The 10,394-nt window shown below is 33.3% G+C and overlaps 1 protein-coding gene and 1 non-coding gene across 3 annotated transcripts in view; one reads left to right on the forward strand and one right to left on the reverse strand.

Moving 5' to 3' along the window:
* The window catches only part of fwd (phosphatidylinositol 4-kinase beta fwd), a 33,064-nt gene extending 30,978 nt beyond the window's left edge, over positions 1 to 2,086 (reverse strand). For both annotated transcript variants that reach the window (XM_089632633.1, XM_089632632.1), the window contains exon 1: positions 1,509 to 2,086. In XM_089632633.1, the coding sequence (XP_089488759.1) occupies positions 1,509 to 1,612 (104 nt within the window). In that variant the 5' untranslated portion in view covers positions 1,613 to 2,086. The remainder of the gene's footprint in view (positions 1 to 1,508) is intronic.
* A 3,613-nt stretch (positions 2,087 to 5,699) lies between these two features.
* On the forward strand, positions 5,700 to 5,835 carry LOC149423265 (U4 spliceosomal RNA). Its single transcript, XR_016302339.1, has one exon. It is a non-coding gene; the product is annotated as a U4 spliceosomal RNA (small nuclear RNA).
* Positions 5,836 to 10,394: the final 4,559 nt, after the last annotated feature.

Consider the following 10,394-nt stretch of genomic DNA (forward strand, 5'->3'; position numbering starts at 1 on the left):
TTGTATGTTGGAAATCTGAAGCTAATGAACTACAGTGATAAGGATGAAAATGGATTTAAAAAATTACCTAAATGGTGCAATTTTACTTGCTGCCAGTTAAATAGAAGATATATCATGATAATTTATGCCAGTACCTGCAATTATTAGACTAGAATATTTCCAACCTATTAGCCTTGCGGCAATTGTTGGTTTTTCCCATCTATTCATATCAGATGTTCAATTAGATGGCAATATCCCAGTTTTCATGAGCAATAATACTAAAATACTTGTATGATAATGTTTCCCAGAATAAGATGTGTTGCTAATAATATTAACTTCATTTTAGAATAATACTCAGAATCAAAAACCCGTTTTTTACAGGTGACTTCCAAACAAATTTATTTATTTACTAGTGGACACTGCCACGTGTTGCTGTGGAGCAATAGCGCGTTTTTACATCCTACAGATGGCGCTGTTTTTAAAAAAAACATTTTTTATCTGTCGCAGATGACATCTATATAATATAGGTATATAAAAACACATGCGTATTCAAATGTAATGCTGTGTCAAGACTTCAAAGCAATTGGTGAAGAACTTTCGGGCTATAAGATTTTGAACAAATGAACATTTACATTTTTATTTATATAGAAGATAGAAAATTTGTAAGAAACAAGGTTAAGCCAAAAATTGTCTTATTGGTTGGAGATAGGAGTTTTATTTTGGATTAAACTAACACAAAGGGAAGAGGAAGATAGGCTGGGATAGGGGATACTTTCAACAAGTAATGTTGTTGTTCAAAATTGCACAAACTAAAAGTAAAACGAAACATAGACATACTAGAAGTAGGTAGGTATAATAACGTTCTAACTCATTTAAATATTTATATAATAACAACTAAAAAATTAAAACCTTGTTTAACCTTTACTGACCCTGTATCCTGAAATACACGATGAATGCTAGGTACCCGAGCCTCTTTTGAAGTGCAAAAAATGTACTTGGATATCCGATAGATGTCAAATATTGTTATTGTACAGACAAAACATTGAAAACAAAAATAAAATCTGAAGAAACTGATACAAGGTTATAAAAACTAGGCCGAGTTATAATGATAATGGTTCGCTTCTGGTTTAAATATTGTGTCATTCTTCCTGTGCTTAATGATTGTACACACATTCAACTAGTATAGTGGCTGGTTAAAGTACCATCAAGGGCAAGGCATAATATCCCCAAAAATAACTCGGAACAGATTTGACAATCTAGTAACTGAATCTGCTCATTATAGAATACAAACACAGCTACAGCGCAAAAGAACTTCAAACATCATTCTACAAGTGGCATGAAGATGTAGATTAACAAATTAAAGCAATACACAAATAAACAGGATGTCGATGATTTAATCATCAAACATATTTCAACAATATTTTCATAAACGGTAGCACAATAAACAGTAAAATAACATGCTAATGAATTCTGTCAAAACATCCTCTAGTCAATTAGGAAATAATAAGCCGTGTTCGTAATGTAGGTACCTGAAGTCCAGACTGTGATTTCTCTGGTGGGATGAGAGCTGAATGTGCAAATTGGTCCTGATGCCCCCAGATCGACTGGAGTGGACTGGCACATCTTCGCACATGCTCGCTGCCGACAGGAATCACCGACTTTTGTTATAACCGACCTCATTCACCAAATTCGAACTACATCCGATAAAAACATTCACATTTTAAGGTCATACATTTCATATCAAACTTCAACCTATCCAGCTTTCCACACGACGTAGAACTTTAGTGTTTCGCCCACTTATTGCACATTATAAATTATCGTCGGAAAACGCACAAAATATGTTAAGAAATTATAGTATCCTGATATACGTCACACGGCAATAACTTTCTACGATCTGTAGGTGTAATTAGTGACAGGATTGTTTTCGTTGGTTTACTATTACTAATAACATACTATACACCAAACTCGATCGTGCACTTACAATACTGTATCAAAAATACTTAATTAATTGGTTAAAATACACAGCACGAATCGTCCGACAGCAGCCAATTAATTAATTAAAATATAATAATAAATCAACTTCAACAAATTTCCACTGCGCCCAGCCATAGACGCAAAACAACATTGAGTCGTAGACTAGAAATATTTCTGTATTTTTTTGTCGATGCCCGGCTAATGGGGAAATCGAGGCGAATGTTATACCCGTTTTACATAACACCTTTTTTAATCCAGTTTGTCTAATCGGGATGAAAAAAGGGACGTTTTCTATTATTTTAGTTTGGTACTGCGTGTTAGGATCACCGATTTTCGTACAGTTTAAGATGGCGGACATTATTTGACATCTGCCATCTCTCATTGTTGCAATGTTGCATGTTTATTCATTTTTATATTAAAAACATTAGTAAAAAGACTACAATATCTATTTATTACTGACTGTGAATGTGTATTGCTATTAGGTTTTGTGAATTTCGTGTATATATTTGATGATTGACATTTTGTTTCAGCCATCTCTCAATGTTTTAAATAACTATTTTACATGAAAATGTTGCATTTTTTTCACTTTTAAATTTAAAATATTAATATATTTTTTTAGTATTTTCTATTATATTACTGGTCGTGAATGTGTATAACTGTAAGGTATTGTAAATTTTGCATGTTTGTTTGATGATTTAACTTTTTCTTTTGAGGAATTCATACACGAGAACTTTACATACGTACTTTAAGGCCAAGTATAATAGGTACCCTGTTCAGAACGAAACTACAACAATGCCCCCCAGCGGAGGAACTCGGTTTCACTAGCCATTTAAAGACAGTTCTGTACTAAAAAAGTTCTGTTGAAATTCGTAAGATGTCACTAATTATAAGTGACTTATATTGTATGTTGTTATTTGATTTTTTAAAACACTTTCCCACTGCAGAAGGCTCCGCGCTGACACAAAAAATACAATAGGTAGGTACATCAATAGGCTCTGACCGTAATAAAAAAAACGTGCTTGAAGACTATTCAAGAGTAAAAAATGCATGTTTTGAAGGATAACAAAAAAAAAGCTTTTTGTTAGCTTTTTAATAAGGATCATAGAAGAAAACAACGGTGCCCAAGTAAATAATATGTAATGCTTTATTAAAAACAATTTCATGACACAAGTAAAAATAAATTACTACTAAATTGCTACTTATAAATTCACATATTTATAAGTAGCATGTGATAAAAAAAATTAAAAATTATAAAAATATGGGATTCGAACCCGGATCCTGCATAACGAATGTCGAACTCTCTGCCTCTAGACCGCGAAGAGAGGTATCTTGCGCGACGAGAACCGCGTATACGACGTGTACTCCTCAATTGACTTGTCCCGCGCAATTTTAAATTTTGAAAAACTCACTTACGGCTGTGTTTTTTACTAAAAAAACTTGTCACGCACGTCTGCGAGGGTAATTAGTCGCGTTATCGGCCTTGAGTCACTTGACGGTCATGAGTCGGTTTTACTCCGGTCCTCGAAAATGCATAACGCGCGTAAAGAAGTTTCACTTCAATATATAAAAATCGTATGTAAAGTACATTAAATTTGAAATAAAAATTATGAACGTATATAGCATGTACCAAATAAGAATCAGCTAAGCACACCTCACAATAAATGTAATATTATTTTACTTATACAATAAAAAAATGTGAAGACGAATCGTATCAACCTAACTCGATGAACATCTCTGATGCCTGTCCTCAAAATCAATGACAAAACATATTTACATAATATACACAAGTGTGTGTGCGCATGTCCACGTCTAAAACTAACACATGTATAAACACGTGCACAGCAAGACCGTTCGTCAATTTATAAAAAAATACTGGCAAACTTCTTCGTATATACAAGTAGGTATTATCTTCGCTGACTGATGACACGCAAGATTTTGTTGAAAATTCCAAGGGTCGTTCCGTGATTAACGCCATCTGTTGACATATTTAAAAATAAGCCTTCAGTTCTAATTTCTGCCGTGGTAGCAGAATTAATGTCGCCACTTTACGGCAAAATAATTTATTATTTTAATAAACTCGAAACTCTTAAACAAATGGTAATTTAAAAATGTGAAAATAATTTTAAAAAGTGGACAAAAATAATAGAAACTATTCCTCGTTCCTTTTTTTAGAATAAATTTAACCAAAGTTTAGTAAACCGCATTTACAAAAACATTAAAGATAGTGCCTAGGAAATAATTATACCACAACCTTATTTTTTTTATTTTTTTTTTATTTCTGAACGAAGTCTTGAAGAAAAACCTTCAAGGTATTTTTTGAGGATATTCAAAATTTAAAATATTTTTTGAACAATACGAAAGGACGGCCATAAAAAGGTCATATTTCTGATTTAATTTTGATAAATGCTAAGTCTGTATTAATAATAAAAATAAATAATATTTTTTTTTCCGGCTAAGAACATCATATTTACCGTATTGCTTAATAATATTTTCATTATTTCGAATTGATAAATTACTAGACACCGCCTTAAACTCACAGAATAAAGCATATCCATGTGTGTTTACTTCATATTCTAACATACTTTTGAATTAATTAATAAGGACAGGTTTGTGAAAGCTGTTGACGATTTAGTACCATCTCAAAATAATATTTCTTCTCTATTGGCAACTATCCAAATGATATCGTAAGTATGAAAATAACGATCGTATAAAGCAAAATTTTGATATGGGTCCCGATATGGGGATCGGTGAGAAAAAAATCAGGTATTTTACGAACACTAAAACTTATTCGTGGTTACTAATTAATGACATACCTAGTAAAAACTTAGTGGATAGTTTTAATAAAAAAATATTTTTACGCCATAATTCATTTGGCATTTTTAATAGCATTTGGTTCCTTAGAACAGGCAATCTGCCTAGCTAGGAATTAATATCAACCTGACAAAACATAATGACACTTGTACACATTTAATTGAAATAAAATAAAAAATCATTTAACCACTTCTGACTCATATTTATTAGAGTTGGATTACACATTAACTAGAAAAACTTATGATATTGCATGAATCACGTATTTTATCAAAACATTGCTCAGAAATCATAATATTACCGACACATATATATATATATATATATATATATATATATATATATACAGGGTGTATCGGCACTAACCCGACAAACTTTAACCAGCTATTCCTTAGCACATTTGGAGTAAAAAATGTTATGGGCACTTTGCTGTCCGGTAGCATTTTTTTTTCAATTAAAAACAAAAAAATTTAAAATTTCCACACTACATCACTGTCATTGGCATTGCGTTTCGTGTTAAACAGCTGTTATAAGCAAGTGTGTCAAAAAGCGTCTTTGCTCTTTCGCACACACTAAATAATAATAGTTAAAAATGAGACGAATGGTGCCGTGCTATTTCGTTGTGACTGTAAACGTGCGCCAATATAGGTACACACGTGCATTATTCAACGGAATTCGAATAAAATATTTGCCAGATGGGTTTTCAAACTTTATCAAAGGATAAAACAGTGGTGACATGTGGTGAAAATATGAATAATAAATTTTTTATTAAAAAAAAACGTTACCGGACAGCAAAGTGCACATAAGATTTTTTACTCCAAATATGCTAAGGAATAGCTGGTTAAAGTTTGTCGGGTACGTGCCGATACACCCTGTATATATATATATATATATATATATATATATATATATATATATATATATATATATATATATATATATTTACGCAGTGGCGATATCGTAACTAATGAGGTTTATCCGAGGTGCCATTATTGCTAGTTGAAAACGTTTATATATACATATAAATATTTATACTTTTATATATATATAGGGATTTGCGGGGTCTATTCAAGCCTTGAAGGGCCTTGTCCTGGAGTGTAGGTAGAAGATTTTTGAAGGTCTTGCCGTGTGACTAGAAAATATTTGTCAACGCTGGGGAACTTTTTTGAGTCCCTCGCTTTTGAAGGTACCGAATTAATAGACTGTTCGTGTCGGTGATCCTGGGGGCAAAAAATCATTTTTTACCCTCGGATTCTTACCCTACTCCAGTTATAGCTATTTATATAAATTTATTCAGGTGTAGATGGGTGTAGATAATGTGTAGCTTAGTACCTACCATTATCTTGTTGTTTTTGTTTTTCAGTTCATATTATATGCTTTATTATTATAATAATAGTCTAGTAAACAAATAATGATAAAGTAAACAAGTAGGTAGTAGTAGTAGTCTAGTAAACAAATAGGATAATAGTCTGTAAACAAATGTAATAATAAAAATGAATAGTACATTAACATAAATATAAAATTTATACCGAATTTAAATTTATTAAATTTAAATTTAATTTAAATTTAAATTTATTTCGAATACCGGAAACTTAAAAGGGTATAAGTACCATTGACAAGAAAAGGAGGTAGACGGGAATTTAAAAATACACTCAAAAATTCAAAGAAAACATTATTTTATTTTTGTGTGAAATCAACAAATGAACAAATCTTAATGCAGTTTATAAAAAATATTATGAAAAGACATATTAAAGTAAGTAAAAAATCAAATAAAATAATCATTTTAGAGAAAGTCTCATGTGCCGTGCGTAGTTTCCTTTAATAGGGCCCAAGTGCCATGCTCTCTGAAGCAATAAAGGGCTTTAGTGCCATAGTGACAATAAAACAATATACCAACTGCTTTATCCATCTCCAATAGGGATGGGATCATCCCAATGGGATGATGTTTAACATGAATAAAAAAATAAATATTACGAAATGTTAAAAAAAAAATTGTATGTATGCTCTTGTTAAGCATTAAATTAGATATAAAAGACATAAAAAATATAGAATGTTGTGAATTTTTTTGTGCTCCTGCGCTTGCAAGTAAGATATAATTTCAATAGACATAAAAATAATAAAATGTTGTACACATTTTTGTGTTCCTGCGCATACAAGCAAGGTATGAAAATCAATTTATAAGACATAAAAATTATAAAATGTTGTTTTAAAAATTTTTGTGTTCCTGCGCGTGTAAGTAAGGAATTAAATTGGTTAGGTCTTTTTTCTTTTCTTCCGTTATTCTGCTTCTGCAATTCAGCACTGGTATGGAATAGTTATTTAAATCGGATAATTTTTTGTTTTTTTTTCAATAATTTTACGATTTTCCAGGGCTCCAAAGTGTTGTGCGTTAGAGGTGGGTGAGTTCTGCATTTTTCCGGAGGCATCCGAGGACTGCTTCCTTTTAAAAGAACTCGAGTTCTTGGAGTGGGTCCCGGGTCCGAGTTCTTGGGTGCGGACTGGGTACTGGGCGACTACCGGGACGCACGGGTCCGGCCAAGGACTCGGCACTCGGACTCGGATAGAACCCGCGAAAGAACTCGGACCCGTAGCAGGACAAGGACCCGCACAAGAACTCGGACCCACACGAGAACACGGAGTCAATCCCGTCACCCATCGCACCCGAGTCGCGAGTTGTGCAGTTTACATTTTGGCGAAGTTCAACGAAATCCATTCGTGTCTTGTCGTGTTCCAGCTGATTGGGCTACGGCTAATGCGAGGCCGTAACGGATGTAGTATTAGGTTCCAAGTTCCAGATGATAATTTTAGCACACGCGTAAGCAGTAATAAATCAAATGTAGTAACATAAATTTCGGTTGTCGTTGAGAATTTGTCGTTTTCATAATCTCTGTCCATCGATATAGATAAAGGTACTTGGTCGAAGCCTCTATCAAATGAAACTCAGTAAAGGCGAGATTTTTTAAAAACAAAGTCAGGAAGTAGTTAGGTACAGCATTGAACTATTAAAATTTTAACAATTAACAACATGTTTTAATATCTATTTATTCCAGTCCATTTTTTTTTACTTTTACAATACATACACACTTTGTTCAATATATTATTGTAGGATTTGTGTATATTATATACTTGATTTGTATATTTTTCCTTTTGGTTTCACAAATATATACATATATATGTCTCAGGATCAAAAAATAAACATTTGCCAGAAATTTGCCTTTCGAATGAACACTATTACGACATAGCTAAAAAATTTTAACAAAAGATAGCCATTTTAAATAAACAATTATTGAATAAAATAATCTTGGTACCTAATTTATCGCTTGTCTGAATCTTTCCAATACCAGTTGACAATCAGTTCCAATTTTTAAAATCAAAGCAAATCCATATTCTAGAGTTCATTGAACCAGAGTTACGGATACACAGACAGACACCACTGAAATTTGTATTTTTAATAACACAAAAAATAAAAATAGTGAACGATAATTAAAATAAAACTTTAAAATAAAACAATAATTTTTACTTACAGTAGGTACCTAGCGCCTACAAATATGAGGGGCTAAAATAAAAATATAAAACATCAAAGAATTGCGATAAATCATTGAGATTTTACATAAAAACCGTTAAACTAATCGGCAATATCTCAAAATGCCTTGTGGCCTTAGTGGCTTGTGTTTTTTAGAAGATAAATAAAAACATCCACTGGAGCGCTTTTCGTCAAATTTTTGCAAGTATTGCAATATCTTAGTAGCACCTCTAGGTACATCCTAGAGTACTTAGTGAGTCTAAAAATATTGGAAAAATGGTAAAATCTAGGTGAATTCATTGGCTATAAGCCGCAATAATCATTTCTTATTGTTTCAATACTAATATTTTGAGGAATGCTGTTAATTGTATCGAATGGCAGAATTGATTGCTGAAACAGAATTGATTGATAAAACTATCGACAATACTAGGGTAAGAATCAATTTTTTTTAAAGTGAAAACCCCAGTCACAGCCTAATTTTTATACACCTAATTAAATTAAATATTACTTAACTTATTTTTTTTTACATCACTCAAATAATTTATTGCTATTATTGATTTATTAGTACATGTCAGTCGATACTATTATTTAACTAATTAGCTCATCGGTTTAGAAAAGCAACTCATAACCCCAAATAACTCCAATAAGTACTAGATATTAAACAATAAACAAAACATCCACTTACTGTAAAGCAGGTAAACAGAAGATGTCTTCACCACCAGAACTTACCACTCACTGCAGGACTCGCGAGGCCGGTGGTGGAGGGAGGCATTCGGGTTCGAGACCCCGAGTCCGAGTTTTCTGGGAGTTGTTGATTAGAGGCATTCGGGTCCGAGTCCAAGTCCTTAGAGGCATTCTCGGGTCCGGGTTCTCTGGGAGTCGTTGATTGGAGGCATTCGGGTCCGAGTCCCAGACCGAGTTCTCTGGGAGTGGTTGATTACGAAAAGGAGTGGGAGTAGGACCCGCTTCCCGCAAAGGACTCGGGCTCAAGGACTCAATCCGGCTGAACCTACACATCGCTATTGTGCGTCTCCTTTATTTTGACAACAAAAGGGTTGTCGCTTACAAATTTCAAGCGATGAGCCTTCGTTAGCTGCATGGTGGTGGTGTTTAAAAATGTTTCGGCGGCCAATTTGAAATCCAAGAAATCATCTGTTTTCATTGAAATGACGTGGAAAGGCTGCTTGTGACGAGTACTTTGCACCATATCTATAAGATCTGCAGGAACCATGGAATTTGTCACTCGTTTCCTTTTTTCAATTAGAGCAAAGTCTCTGTCGCAGCTGAGGAATGAGTGCCCGCTCATTAAAAATTTATGTTCTATCGTATTAAAAACTCCTTTATATACAAGATAGGCCCATAAGAATATCATCATTTTATTTTTATTTTGCCCACTGCAATTATCACTCCACATGATTAGATTCTCCTTTCGTAAGAAGTTATTGGAAATTTTTTTATAAATGCATGATGCTATCTCATTTCCCCCTCTTCCTGTTATGGCTTCATGCCACATGTGCATATACCCATCACCAGTATTTTCAATGTGCACACCCAAGTTAAAATTTGACAATTGTCGAGAGTAATACATGGGCCCATGCGTTAAAGATGGCGTCAATAAAACCTGTTGCAAGTCCATGGCGGCAGTGCATGTATTGCTACTCGGAATTTGAGATTTTTTAATGTCAAGTGACATCTGTTTTGTAGCTTTTTCGGCTTTTCGATGGTGAAGCTCCAGTTGGTTTTTAAATGTTGCTTTATTAGAAGGATCAGCATTTATTTTAGCAACATAGAGGTCACAAGTTGCACACGTATCAGTTCGTTTCTGGCCAAATTTTAAGCTTGGAAATTCCTTCTCAAAAATTTTTGAATAGAATTTATAGGCAAATTTGACTGCGGGAATGATGCTTGAAATGATTTGAACAGCCGATGTTTATTAAGACCAGGACTTAGATACTCTTTCTCTGATCTTGCACGACCGTAATGGCTTACAAGTCTGGGAAACATATTTACATGTTTTTTAATGTCATCCTCATCTTCATTGGTATATATTCGTTTTTTTTTTACTAATATTTCCCCTTGATTCCGTAAATGTTGTGTGGCCTTGTTTTTT

This window comes from Hesperophylax consimilis, chromosome 6 (assembly GCF_061612785.1).
Source record: "Hesperophylax consimilis isolate HC1 chromosome 6, BYU_Hcon_1.0, whole genome shotgun sequence".
In the NCBI taxonomy this organism is placed as follows: Eukaryota; Metazoa; Arthropoda; class Insecta; order Trichoptera; family Limnephilidae; genus Hesperophylax; species Hesperophylax consimilis.